The sequence below is a fragment of the Cyphellophora europaea genome (genome assembly GCF_000365145.1).
Source record: "Cyphellophora europaea CBS 101466 unplaced genomic scaffold supercont1.7, whole genome shotgun sequence".
NCBI lineage: Eukaryota > Fungi > Ascomycota > Eurotiomycetes > Chaetothyriales > Cyphellophoraceae > Cyphellophora > Cyphellophora europaea.
Genome location: NW_008481813.1, coordinates 572,136 through 585,737, shown reverse-complemented (window position 1 = coordinate 585,737; position 13,602 = coordinate 572,136). Strand labels below are relative to the sequence as shown.

The 13,602-nt window shown below is 54.6% G+C and overlaps 7 protein-coding genes across 7 annotated transcripts; 3 read left to right on the top strand and 4 right to left on the bottom strand.

The window, feature by feature from the left end:
- Positions 1–556: 556 nt before the first annotated feature.
- Positions 557–1,449, top strand: HMPREF1541_07308 (tetrahydroxynaphthalene reductase; the record flags this gene model as incomplete). Its single annotated transcript, XM_008721632.1, has 2 exons — positions 557–638; positions 713–1,449. 2 exons carry the CDS (start codon positions 557–559, stop codon positions 1,447–1,449), a joined length of 819 nt encoding a protein of 272 aa, XP_008719854.1.
- A 557-nt stretch (positions 1,450–2,006) lies between these two features.
- On the bottom strand, positions 2,007–2,681 carry HMPREF1541_07307 (uncharacterized protein; the record flags this gene model as incomplete). The annotated part of the gene is made up of 3 exons (XM_008721631.1): positions 2,007–2,346; positions 2,396–2,514; positions 2,562–2,681. 3 exons carry the CDS (start codon positions 2,679–2,681, stop codon positions 2,007–2,009), a joined length of 579 nt encoding a protein of 192 aa, XP_008719853.1.
- Positions 2,682–3,105: 424 nt separating this feature from the next.
- On the top strand, positions 3,106–4,401 carry HMPREF1541_07306 (uncharacterized protein; the record flags this gene model as incomplete). The annotated part of the gene is made up of 3 exons (XM_008721630.1): positions 3,106–3,324; positions 3,371–3,461; positions 3,515–4,401. 3 exons carry the CDS (start codon positions 3,106–3,108, stop codon positions 4,399–4,401), a joined length of 1,197 nt encoding a protein of 398 aa, XP_008719852.1.
- Positions 4,402–5,075: 674 nt separating this feature from the next.
- HMPREF1541_07305 (uncharacterized protein) lies at positions 5,076–7,052 on the bottom strand (the record flags this gene model as incomplete). Its single annotated transcript, XM_008721629.1, has 1 exon — positions 5,076–7,052. The coding sequence occupies one exon, from the start codon at positions 7,050–7,052 to the stop codon at positions 5,076–5,078; it is 1,977 nt and encodes a 658-aa protein (XP_008719851.1).
- A 408-nt stretch (positions 7,053–7,460) lies between these two features.
- On the top strand, positions 7,461–8,308 carry HMPREF1541_07304 (uncharacterized protein; the record flags this gene model as incomplete). The annotated part of the gene is made up of 4 exons (XM_008721628.1): positions 7,461–7,590; positions 7,643–7,689; positions 7,744–8,166; positions 8,213–8,308. 4 exons carry the CDS (start codon positions 7,461–7,463, stop codon positions 8,306–8,308), a joined length of 696 nt encoding a protein of 231 aa, XP_008719850.1.
- Positions 8,309–8,378: 70 nt separating this feature from the next.
- Positions 8,379–9,455, bottom strand: HMPREF1541_07303 (uncharacterized protein; the record flags this gene model as incomplete). The annotated part of the gene is made up of 1 exon (XM_008721627.1): positions 8,379–9,455. The coding sequence occupies one exon, from the start codon at positions 9,453–9,455 to the stop codon at positions 8,379–8,381; it is 1,077 nt and encodes a 358-aa protein (XP_008719849.1).
- A 650-nt stretch (positions 9,456–10,105) lies between these two features.
- HMPREF1541_07302 (uncharacterized protein) lies at positions 10,106–12,523 on the bottom strand (the record flags this gene model as incomplete). The annotated part of the gene is made up of 1 exon (XM_008721626.1): positions 10,106–12,523. One exon carries the CDS (start codon positions 12,521–12,523, stop codon positions 10,106–10,108), a length of 2,418 nt encoding a protein of 805 aa, XP_008719848.1.
- Positions 12,524–13,602: the final 1,079 nt, after the last annotated feature.

Below are 13,602 nucleotides of genomic sequence, written 5' to 3'. Positions count from 1 at the left end.
CGTCCCAGAGCCGCTCCTCAACAAAAACAACGGTCCTTGATGTGTGCGAAGAACGAGACACGGCGCTACCGCCTGGCTGCATCTTCACCGCCAGATCTCTCTATCTGTGGCCCCGCATTGAGGGGCTTGACTGTCGATACGCCCCTCGTTCATTGGACATGGCTGCGCACTCGGCTTTAAACCCGCCCGCGGTCCTTCGTCTATACTAAATCGGACGCCGTCAATAGACAAGAACAGCAGCTTGAGCCCGTCCTCGTGCCGTGGTTTATTGATGTCCGACATTAACAATTCTGTGGGCCCTCCGCCACATTCACAGGCCAAGGTTTGCCCTCTTCTCCTGTCCGGACCCTAATCTCAATATTTTTTGGACGGAGTTGCTTGCGATTTATTACCCTTAGCCTGCCCCTCGACCTCCTCACCGCTCCCCATCACACAATTCCCCTGTTTCGTCGTCAGTAAAGACACCAGTCACTTGAATCTTTTCGTTCCATCGCCTGTCCGTCGCAACCGCCCTCTCACATTACATTTTCCAATGAGCAAGCGTAACTCAGTCAGAATGGCCAACGGATCCGCTGCCACCGATGGCGTCGTCCCATCCTACCTCTTGACCGGCAAGGTCGCCCTCGTCACCGGCTCTGGTCAGTCCTCCAATGCCCACCTCCACGGGGCAACGTTCCCCACAACGCACAGACCATCTACTAACACATCGCAGGCCGAGGCATGGGCCGTGAAACTGCTCTCGAGCTCGCTCGTCGTGGCGCCGACGTGGTTGTCAACTACGCCAACTCCTCCGATGCCGCCGAGATCCTCGTCAAGGAGATCAAGGCTCTCGGCCGGGACGCTATCGCCGTCAAGGCCAACGTAGGCAACGTTTCCGAGACCATTGCTATGTTCAAGCAAGCAAAAGACCACTTTGGCAAGATCGATATCGTTGTCTCCAACTCCGGCGTTGTCTCTTTCGGCCACCTGAAGGATGTCACCGAGGAGGAGTACGACCGCGTCTTCAACATCAACACCCGTGGCCAGTTCTTCGTGGCCCGCGAAGCGTACAAGAACCTTGAAGTCGGTGGCCGCATCATCCTCATGGGCTCCATCACTGGCCAGGCTAAGGGCGTTCCCAAGCACGCCGTCTACTCCGGCAGCAAGGGTGCCATTGAGACCTTCGTGCGCTGCATGGCCATTGACTGTGGTGACAAGAAGATCACCGTGAACGCTGTGGCCCCCGGTGGAATCAAGACCGATATGTACCACGCCGTGTGCAAGGAGTACATTCCCAACGGTGAAAACCTGAACGAGCAGCAGGTCGACGAGTACGCCGCTACCTGGTCGCCCATGAACCGGGTGGGTCTGCCCATCGATGTTGCACGCGTCACCGCTTTCCTCGCCAGTACTGACGGAGAGTGGATTAATGGCAAAGTTCTGGGGATCGACGGCGCTGCCTGTATGTAGAGCAGAAGGAGGATGGGCGAGATTCTATGCGGGCACGAATGGTCTCGATTCGCAGTGCGGGATGAGCGACATACAGAGCCAGTTCCGGTGCTCACGAATACCTCGAGGTTACGTCAAACGATTCGGGGCAGATGTACTGATCGGGAGGAGGTACTCGATATACCAACATGTTGGCCCTTGTCGGCTCACGCATATGGCGAGGTGAACGGCGTAGATTAGGGACTCTAGCATTACAACGTTGCTAATTGTTGGTCACTTATCCGGGAGAAAATGGCAAAGATCTAGACACGAACGGCTTTTTGGATGCATCCCATCCGCTGAAGAACATCATTTTGCGCACTTGTGGTGCAGTATTGAATAATAGTGCAGGCATAACACTAGTGGAACTGTTCAGCGAATGAGCACCAGAGGGCCATTTTTCGCTTAGTACCTAGGTAGGTAAGGCACTACCGTACTCCGTAGCGTGCAGTGGTATGTCCCGGCGGCCCGGTGGCCAGGACTTCAAACCTCGTCCAACTTTGCAATAACACCATGTGCTTCCTCTGCTATGACAGTGGTCAAGCTTCCTGTTGCTCTTCTTCGTCATCATCTCCAGCTTGAGCTCCTCCTGATGGCCCCGCAGTGCGCTGTCGTTGTTGGTCGTCGACCTCTTTGTCCGGGTCGATGACTTTCTCTATCAACTTCGACAGCACACCTAGCGCCTGCTTCTCCTCTTTGCTGAGGCCGTCCTCCCCCATACCCAGTGTAGCAAGATATTCAACAGTGTGGCACAAATGACGACGGACAAACTTCTCTTCCTCCAGCAGTTTTGGATCGTAGATCGGAATTGCAGGTCTTTTGTCGAAGACTGCACGGAGCACGTAGTTAACAGCGGTATTGGTCTCGGTATCGAAAGCCCTGGTCGAGCGGTCGGTAAGCTGACATGCATATAAGGTTGTGGACTTACTGTGTCTCTTGGAACTCTGGAATCACCAGCTTCGCCAGAGGCCACATTTCCTTCCCACGCACCAGGACGATAAAGGCATCGACGTGTATGATGTTGTTACCAGTGGCAATCCATTCTTCCTCCCCCGATATCAGAACAAGATGCTCGAGCTGGGAAATATACTAACCTCATTGCGGACGATTTCCATGAAATCTTCAACCATCTCTTGAAACTCCATTGCGGCGTTGGGACTATTGACTGCGTAGGTTTTGTACAGACGCTGCGTGTCGAAGGGATCAGGAGCCATGTTGATTGTCGTTGATCTTGTCAGAGGCTGCTCCTGGAAACAGAGATGACGGTTAACCACGAGAGGACTAAAAGGGAGGTTCAATTTGAAAACCACGTTTCTCCAGGAGTACAGTAAGTGTGTGGCACTGTCCAAAGAACAATGGCGTCAGGTGATATGGCGTTATCACCTGGTGTATTTGTTTGCTATTAGCGCAAACGACTTGAAGGCAGTAGTTTTCAAAATATTTTGGGTGGATTTCAGGTTGTCACTCCTACTGCTATTGTCCTGACTCACATCACTTGATTGCCACGAATTTACACCATCGCAACGTTAGCCGATCCATGGTTTTTCATGTCCCTTGGACAGCCTTCGTTACACCCTTACACTCTTCGCAATTCTTGCGATCTCCTGTCAACGCTCTGAACCTCTCCTATCCTCAAACATGGCCGCGCAGTCTGAACTTGAGCCAACTATCTTAGCCAAGCTTCCACGTTCCGCCAGATTCTATCTAGGCTCGGACCAGCATGGACCACGGTTTGCTAACGGTGGCCAAGGGCATAACTGGCGTGTGGAAGAAACTAACGCTATCTCGACAATGGGCTTGCATCCAACTTTGGCATTGGGCTTGACCGAATGCTGCGCCGCAATAGGACGAGGCAAGGTACGCGATAACCCTGCTGCTGCGAATTAGACTGATATTTGACCAGTTTTTCTTCGTCGCGAAAAGCACCTACAGTCTGGACCTGTATCGGACTAAAGACAAGCTTTCCGCATACAACGACTTCATCAAGCTCCCAAGTAAGAAGCGCCTGCCATTTATGATCCAGTGCTGATACTAACGTACAATTAAGATCTGCTGTACATTGACTACGTGTGGAACGACGCGAGACGCACCGAGTGGTTCCATACACCTCATGATCAACGCTTCAAAGCTCTGAGTGCCCGCAACAACGCTCTCAGCCCGTCAGTGCCGACCTTGCCTATCACTGTTTCAACTGATCAAGACAACCATCCCGATGTGATGATCTATGGTGGAGGAGGTATGGGACAAGCATGTCTCTACTGGTCTCCAGATGGCGACTGCTTTGCAGACTTCTTTGATGTGCTATCGCAATCTCTAACCCTGGTCCAGGAAAATTGGAATCGGCCGCTTCTGAGCGGACTAAAGACAGCTATTGCTGGGTTCAGGCTTACGAGTGGTCAGGATATTGTGACGAAAGTCCATACAATGTACAAGGCAAGTCGACCTGGTGGCAATGTGTTGTTCAGCGAAGTCATCGATGAGATTGTCAAGGCTCACGAAAACTTTGTCAAGGAGGGAGGATATTCTTACAATCTCATCGAGTCTCGACAAAAGAATTTGGCAGAGCAAGTTGAGCAGAAGATCGCAGGAGGAGCACCCAACTTGCCAGTCCAACGTTTAAATCGATTACGCGATGATTCAAGCAGTTGGAGCCCCGGAATGAAGAACGCAAAGGATGCCTTCGCTCTCGCTGCCGATCGAGGCCTTGTTGAGGTCGCCAAATACACTATTGACGATCTGGACTGGAACGCTCTGACCAAGGAAGAGAGACATACCATCGTTGAGATGTATGAACTCGAAGTCGAGTGCAATCAGCGTGTCATAACTCGATCTACTCGTGTTGCGTTCGATGCAAATCTTCAGCCTGATATGCAAGCACGGGCAGCAGCGGGATCTCTTGGAGAGAAGAACGACGACGACAGTGATGACGATTGAGAGGTCGGCTCTGGAGTTTCTCAGCAAGCACGTGGCACCGGTTTGCGTGGTCGCGGCCGCAGTCGTGACCGCGCCCGTGCTTCCGGCCACAATCGTGGTGGTGCTGGTCGGGGACATGGGGGTGACGCTTTCAATGCCGACGACGATAGCAGGGCTGGTGATACGCCTGATCCCGGTCGCCTCACGGAGCGACGCAGAAGCTCTCGCTCGGGCCGCCGCAATCGACGGGCGTGAGGGCCTTCTTTTTCTCATTTCCGTAGCGGCGATGCATCGTTGGGTTCTGCAGGCCGGTTTAGGATGGCTTTTTGGCGTTGGCACTGTCACTCTAGACATCAGAGCGCGCTCTTCAATCAAATGCTGTTTGTTGGTAACTATATCCTCCGGTGTCCTCACTCACTCCTCCTACGACTTGTCTCGAAAACCCGCTGCTATCCGCTTTACCACACTTCTTGTCAGGAGCTGGGAAGCTGCAGTGGGAAGTGAGGCGAGAAGAAATAGGAGTACTCTCATACTGGTATTGGTGCAAAGGGACTTCATTGAGGTAAGAAGCACCTCTCCTCCTACCTTCTGTGTATCACATCGAATCGAAACGGGAGTATTAGCGCCCGAGTCACGTGGTATTCCCTGATGACCACAAACACACACACAACCCATCTAACGACGCGGCAGTCCCACTATCGACCTCTAACCCGCTGCGCCAGCGCCTCATCCAAGCCCCACGGCTCGCCCTGTTCATCGCACACCAGCTCCTCCTCAAAGTAGACGCGCAAGCCCTTGCCCCGGCCCGCCACGTCCACCAGCCGATACAGCAGACGGCCCAGCGCGTCGCTCTTGCCCGTGCTCTGCAGCAACAGGTCGTTCTCCGCGCACCACGCCTCCACGAGATCTTTGAAGGAGAGGTCGTCCTCGTCGCCGCCAGGTGGTGCCGCGTGCGGGTGGTCCTTGGTGCGGGAAGCAGCGGCAGTGGTGGTGGATGGTAACGCGGGCTGGCGCGGCTTGCTGCTTCCCAAAAGCGGTTTCCACAGCGGCCACACCTCGGCTGTGACTTTGGCTTTGACGGCGGAGCGCAATTCCGGGAAGAGCTCGAGGTCCAGGTCGGGCGAGGAGATGAGGGACCACCAGTCGAAGAGCCAGGCGTGCAGGTCTGGCGCGGTGCCTTTGCGGCGGTCCATGGGCGTCGAGGTTCCGGCTAGAGAGGGTTGGTCGGCGCGCTTGGGGAAGCGCCGCGCGCCGTCGATGAGGCGTGGGAGGATGAGTTCGGAGAGAAGCTTCGCGGTTAGCCAGGGTGGGAGGAGGGGTCCCCAGGCGGTGAGGAGTGCGCTGGCTGGGAGGGGGTCGTAGATGGACCAGTGTTGGAGAGCGCTGCGGATTGAGGGATACCAGTGTTGTAGCAGGAGGGTTTCGAAGGGAGTGGTGCGCTTGCGTGGCGTCGGTGAGTTGGATTTTGGGAGCTGTAGGAGCGAATTTAGCGAGGTGAGGGAGGTGACAAGATCAGATGCGGTGGGATCGGTCAGTGGCTCCCAATCCAGGAGCGCGGAGCGGAAGGGAGCCTCCAGTGTCGACGTGGCGAGGGTCGGAAGTTCGAGGTCCGAAATATAGGAGGCGTAGGTGGACTGAATGGCGTGTAGGCGCTTGATGACTTCAGACCAGGGACGGGGGCTTGCCGAGTCATCGGTGGAGACGCGTTCAAACGCCGTAATGAGCTCGGCGTACTTTTGTTGCTCTTCGTTATGGAGAACGACAGCGGCAGAGAGATGTGTTGCTTCCTCCGATAGCCGTTCCTCGGCTTCTTTGGTGGCATCCCAAGCGTCTACATAGGCGGAAAGCTGGAGTTTTATGCGAGCGGCCGCTTTGGACTGCTCAAGTGATGCGGGTGATGCTTCGCGAACGGGCGTAGAGAAGCCGGAGCCTGATATCGACGAGACGGTCTTGTTTTCTGCACCGGTCGCATCGATGATGACTGACTTCATAGCCTCCGGCACATGGAGTCCTCGCGACTCGATGGCCGCCACTGTATACTTCTTTTTTGGCGGTGCCCTGATCTTCGGCGTGCTTGTCCCGGGAGTGGATGGTTTCGAAGACTTGTCCTTGGTTCGCTTGTCTTTTCGTGGTGGCTCTGGTGTTCCGCTGCCTGTTCCTAGACCCGCTCTGCTTTGCAGCACTTTTGCTTGTATGGCCGTCGAGATACCCTGGCCATGCTTGCCGAGGCCCTGTCCCTCGACATAGCCCTGCTTGGCCATCATACGCGCCGCGAAGGAGTTCTTGTTCATTTTTCCTCCAGGCGCAAAGGCTGACCGTCCGGCACCTATTGGCTTTGCCGGTTGCTGCTGCTCGCCCATCATTGGCGGAGGTGACTCTTCACGGTCTGCTTGACCGGCGTATTCGCCTATATCGAAGGCGCTTCGAAACCCGCCTATGGCACCAGATCCTAGTCCCATGGTGGGACGTTCATCATCAACATCTTCGTCTTCCTCCTTGTCCTCTTGGTCATCCTCAATTTGCGCTGGCGCAGCCGAGGACACAAAGCCTATGCCTTTTCCCCATAAAGGTTTCCCGGTCATCTTCCTGCGCTTATTGGGTCTTTCATCGTCGGTGTCTTCGTCGAAATCGCGCAGTTGAAAAGGCTCACCTTCGTCTGAACTCGAACTCATCGTGACTCTGGTGCCTGAAGCGGCGGTCTCACTCCCTGCCCTCCTCGGGGATGTCTTCCTGAGCCACCGTCACGGATCTGCACCGGAAGATGGCGCAGAGCACTCGCAGCTCCGCGCGGAGGTAGAAAGGGAAAACCTAGGCTGTTGTTGACCGATGGCGCGAGTTGCAGGAAAATGTTCAGAAATCCGTATGGCCCGCCAGACCCGGACTTAGGTGAGGACTAAATCCTGGCGGGGAAGCTGAAGCTTGGGTGTGACGTCGAAAGCTCGCTTCGGTATCTTCCCCGTGCATGCTCCGAAGCGCAGGGTACTTGTCCATATTACATCAATCTTCTTGGGCGTTTTCCTTCTCTCCGATAGCTTCTCTCTTGTCCTCAACACCCGCACAGACTTCCTATACTGGACAACATGGCTTCCCTACTCAAGACCGCCTCCCGAACCACTGCCTTCCGAGCAGCTGGAGCTTCAAACCTACGAACAATTGGCACCGCCGATCGGACCTTTGTGAGAAGGAAGGCTACTCTCCCGGATCTGTCGTGTATGTGTCTTGAAAGAATTCACGGGACCAGAGGCAGGACTAACCCACATAGACGATTATGGTGCTCTTGAGCCCGCCATCAGCGGCAAGATCATGGAGGTATGCTACACTACTGTCCCAATCACAGAACCTTCAAGCTAAGTCAAACCCCAGCTGCACCACAGCAAGCACCATCAGACCTATGTGAACTCCTACAACGATGCTGCGGACAAGTATGCGGCTGCTGAGGCCAACGACGACATTGCTACCAAGATTGCCCTCCAACCACTGGTTAATTTCCATGGCGGCGGGCACCGGAATCACACTCTGTTCTGGGAGAACCTCGCACCCAAGAACCAGGGTGGTGGTGATCCTCCTTCCGGCGGTCTGGCCAAAGCCATTGATGAGACGTACGGCAGTCTGGACGAGCTCAAGAAGAAGTTCAATGCCGCTCTTGCCGGCATCCAGGGCAGCGGCTGGGTATGGCTTGTGAAGGACACCCAGACCGGCCAAATTGGCATTAAGCCATACGCCAACCAAGACCCTGTCGTTGGGCAGTACAAGCCTCTCTTGGGTGTTGACGCGTGGGAACACGCTGTAAGTCAATCAGATTCCGAACGTACTCCGAGCTAACTTTTATCAGTACTATCTTCAGTACCAGAACCGCAAGGCGGAGTACTTCTCTGCTATCTGGGACGTGATCAACTGGAAGGCGGCTGAGAAGCGCTTTGGTGCATAGATGCCATTTCAACAGCTTGTACAAAAGTGACTATGCATCAGTTTTAGCGGAAATAATACCCTTGCACTCACTATGAAACAACACGTTTCTCGCCCTTTTGCCGTGTCGTTGAGCCTACCCCATTGGCCAGCATACCCACAAACTCCTTGTCGATGGCATCCTGTAGGTAGGCCACATCTTCCTTATCCGGATTCCAAGTGAACCAGTTCTCTGCCCTCGAGCCTTCAGGCGCGTTGAACAGGCCTAGAGCTATATCCAGCCGCTTCAGATCAGGCCGGTCATAAAACACCGTGGCTCCGCACCGCTTGCAGAAATATCGATGCGTATCCTTGGAGGACAGGTAATGCCCCATCTCTTTCATGCCGGCCTCGTACGAATCCCCGCTCGCCATCCTCACTTTCTCCTTCGGCCAATGCGCCCAGGCGTTGACCTCGAAGCCGCTGGTCTTCCGACACGAGGTACAGCAGCAGAACTCCGCTGACATATCCCTCTCGGTGGCCGTCCCCTCTTCAAGCTGCAACAAATCCACCTTCACATCCCCACAATGACACCTCCCATCCAGCACCTCACCCCTCTCCTCAACGCTCCTCCCTTGCTCCAGCAACGCCTGAATCCCCTGCTCCGTCACAACCTCGCTCCCCCTCCCCCGCATGAACCTCCCCCCAAACGCCTCCGCCCTCCCCTCCCCCAACCACTGCACCGCACCCCCATCCCCCGTATCCTCCACAAACAACAACACACGATTCAGCCGGCCATCCAGCGCGCCCCTCCCCTTCTCTGCCTCTAGCTCCTCAAACTCCATCACGCCCGTGCACAGCTCCCACTCGCCCTCCCGCCTATCGACATTCAAGACGCTCGCGCCGCAGACGGGGCAGAAATAGCGGTCCAGCAGTTCCGACGAGGGGTATTTGGTGAGGTGCGTGAGCAGTGAGGCGGAGGGTAGGGGGCCGGGGATGACGGCGAAGGTGGCGAAGAGATGGCCGGTGACGTGCCGGCAGGAGGTGCAGTGGCAGAGGGCGGATTTGAGGGGGAAGGCGGAGGTGGGAAGCGTGAGGGTGTGGTTGAAGGAGGCGCAGTGGCAGGTGGCGGTGAATGTGGTGCTGGTGCTGGGGCTGGGGATGGTATTGGGGCCGGTGGTGGTTGACATGGTGGGTGGTGGCTTGTTTGGAGTGGAAGTATTTGCTGGGTGGGGGGCGTTGGACTAGGTTGAGCATGTGTATCCTTCGCTCGTTGGAAGGGCAGTAGGTGTGGGATTTCAGATGGTGCGGTGCATTACATTATTATATGTGATTGAGGCTATGCTACAGTATCTACTACCTACGTAAGAGCAATATGTGTCGTACAGAACGTGGAGGGAAGGGCGTATAAAGTGGAGAAATAGCTTGTGTGTGGCGGTCCAATGAGGTGCCTTGTTTCAACGTCAACCGATCTTCTCCTCCTCCCCATCACATCGTCTTTTGTCTAGCTTGGGGCAAGAAGCACTTTTGCATCGTGTTTCTGGCCTGCAAAATGTCAATGAAACAGGTAATTGGACCTTAGTGCTCTTCATAGACCGGGAACGTGCTTGCCGCTTCTCGGCCCTGACAATCTACTAGCCAACCCCACCGCGTGGTTCGGGTGATGGTCCTACATATCAGGACAGACGATGTTACTACGTAGACCGTTGTAGCGAAAGGATCATTGGTTGGACAGCCGCTTAAGAGAGCCCCTTCAGACACGGAAACGTCATCACAGCACCAGGGAAACGCATGATGGCCTGCGGAAAAGAACATTTTCTACATTTTGGATATATGCTCTCTATTGCGCACTACTGCTGTCTTGCTGCATCGGATGTAGCATACAGTAGCCGGTCATGCTGCAACTGGGGCATTCACCGCCGAAGCCGTCGTACGAGATAAAAGATAGGAACTGATCGTTAGATGGTTCTGCACCCTGCTTGCTGATCCCCCATCCTCCTTGCTGCTGATGCTGTGAATCCGATGCGGAGAGACGATCTAAGTACTGCACCGGGCCTCCCGGGTCCCCGTAGTAGTCGCGTCGGAGTGGCATCTTCCATATGGCTTCAACAGTCTCTTTTTGCTTAGCTTGTGCTATTGATGGCACATTGACTTCGGCCTCAATGCTATTGTATCCTGCCGCAAAGACAGACTCATGTGGTAATGGGGGTGTCTTGGGAGAATGGGATCGCGAAGACTTGTCCGAAGAACTCACAGTCAGCGAGGTCCAATTCACATCATTCGTTCGGGGTCCTGCACCGGCGCCAACACGGCATGTAGTGAAGGGATCTTGCTCGGCTCCATCTGCTCCAGCATAGTGGTGGGTGGCCGTGATGAAGCTGCCATCATGCGCTGCAGGGAATTCAGAGCCCATACAATTCCTAAAGCTGCCAGAATGCTCGGTGGCGTGATCTGCGCTTGGTTCACCAATCCTGCGAATCTTGGTAGCTTTGCCAGATCTTTCAGGTAAAGCTGCGAGCTGGTCTTGTAGGGCGATTTCCGCGTTTCTCAGCTGTGCAATTTGCGCTTGAATGGCGTGCAAGCGACCCTGTAGATACATACATCTTGTCGCCGTTTCTAAACAGGGATCGGGCTCCGCCGTTGAAGATTGACCGCAGTCAGGCATATGATGTTCGGATGGCAGGCAAGAGATCTCTGCCGACCTCTCATCGGGTGGTAGGCGTAGCTCCACCCTCGGAATTTCGGACGCTTCTCGAGACGAGGTTTCGCAGTACGAGCCTGACATCGGATCGGCTGCCGTTGGCAGGAAGTTGCTGTTCTGCGCTTGTGGCATGGATACGGCTTCCGCAGAGGCACGGTTCACCCTTTGCAGGTATAGCGAGCATAACTCCTCTAGACGTGATGCGTCTTGAAGTAAAGGAGTACCGCAATACGGATCCAAGGACTCTTGCACGGAAGAGAACTCGTGGGCCAAAAAAACCAAACACCGGGGCCAACTGTCTCGACTTCTTTCGAGTGACTCAGAAGCCCCGGCAAGGCTTACAGCGGAAGAATCGCGGAGATGAGTGTCCGCCTCAAGTAAAATCTGGTGCTGATGGACTGTTAAATGTCCCTGGGTCATATGCCACTGAATGTGTGACGATCGGCGAAGGGCTCGATCGGTTTTCCATTTCCGATCTGAACATTCATTGAAGTGACACTGCAACTTCTCAAAATAGCACGCAAAGTTGGACTTCGAGGCATCCCAGGACAGTCGACCTGCGAGAGCCGGTTTCGGATCATGTGATGCCCGAACACTGCTGGGGCGTGTGCTTCGATCAACTCGGTAACGTCCTTGGCTTGCCCTGCGAGCAACAGGTGCAGTAGTCTTCTTGTTGGCCTGCGGCGCTGCTGCTGCTGCTGCTCGTGTTTCACCGATGCTAGCTGCATTCAAAACGACTGATGCTGGAGAGGAGCATGACTTTTGTTCTCTGATGTACACTTGCTGGTCTCCGCGGTCAGGACCGGCACCGAAAGCAATGGCCTTGTTGTTAGTATCTGATTTGCTATGGAGGACCGGGCCGGTGTCAGAGTCCTCGATCTTAATCCGGAACATCTCTGTTTCCCACTCGGGCTGCTCTCGAGCGAAAGACTCGTGATGAGATTTGACATGCCGCCTGCATTGTTCAAAGCTGCGATGCGGTTTCTGTTCGCAACGACCCAGACGGACAAGTGGACAGGGATAACGCTTCAGAGAACGTTTTTCAAACGATTCTGGGAGCGGTAGGGTGTCTTTGCCTTCCAACAGCTGCTGCAAACTTATCCCCGTAATCCTACTGATCTTCTCCAGGCGGCTGACCGATGTCTTGCCGTCGAAGTTGCCAACTGCGGTCGAATTATTTCTTGAATTTGCTCTTTCCCGAGTGCTCTTCGTCAGCTGCAATGCTTCAAGCTCTCTTGAAGATTCCTCTATGTCAAGATCTGCCGTCGAACGAGGCGACTTATCCTGCGCGGCTACGCTAGTGACATGGTAAAGGCTTCCCTCTGTGGACTCTTGGGTGTTAGTAGTTCTCAGGGGTTCGAACGTTTTAGAGACACGACTGCTTTCCAGGCCGTCGATCCTCTCCTTTAGCCGCTCGATTACGTTCTCAGCTTTTTCGATGCTTGCCAGGTGCCTCTTCCCCGCCTTACGCCATTGCATAATGTTGTGGTGTTCCTTGGCCAATTTTCGGGATCCGATGTCTATGTCTTTACAGACTCGACAAAGCTCGTTAGACATCGTGATATAGTCTTCGTGAACCAGCTTTGTGCCACAAATGTCGTCCACACGCCGTTGCCTCGGGCATCGCTCTTTCCTGTTCCCCCATTTCCAGTCACCACAGCTATACGCTGTCTGTTCGTAAAAACACATCGTGCTAATAGACTCAACGGTCCAGCGAATAGGAACGATCAAGCGCTTTTGGCTGTATCTGGCGAGTGTTACGAGCGCGAGACAGAGACTGACGACCAAACACCGATGCGATGCGCCCCAAATGGCTGGAATGGCGATTGTTCCAGAACCGGAAGCCTCGCCAGGAAGCCAAGAGTCAGACCCTGCAGTACCTGCGTGCATCCCGTACTGCGCCCCGGTAGGGTTGGAGTAGGGATCTATCACGGCCTTCACTTCGCTGTTTCCCGGCTAGATGCCATGTTGCAGTATAGACACGAGACTCTGGCCACCGGCACAGATTTGGTAAAGGTGCCAGAACTGAACATAGTGTAGTGCAAAATTACTGCAAGGCGTCTACGGCGAGACCCGCACAAAGCAGAGACCCACGCACTCTGAGAGAGATTCAGAGGATAACGCAGTCCGACGCTGGTGAGCGTACTCGATCGAAGTTAGACACGGACCCTGCGACGGATCGCAGGAAGAAGCCAGTAGCCAGTCCTTACACACGCCAAATCGGTCAGCTACGTTAGGAAGTTGTTTTGGAGTTCAATACTTGCAACGACTACCTCCTGATCAACATAATATACATTATTGATACGCCCACCCGACAAAGAGCGTCGACGGTAGCACAAGTCAACGCCACGTTATAACCGGAACTAGGTCAAGCTCGTCCCCACGACTCTGAGATGACAGCATCTGATCCAGATTGGACGCCGCTAGAGTCCAGGAGGCTCCGGATCCTGGCTTGCACAGGATTTACATGCCTACTGTTTGGCCCAGCCTCCCACGGGGATCTTTCATCCCGAAGAGCAGAAATGAATGGGCAGTCCAAAGTGAACCAGCTGTGGACGATGCTGCATGCCAACATGGTGCCACTGCCTAAACGGGCTCGTCTGCTCTTTCCAGCGGAGCCACCATGAGGTCGTCTG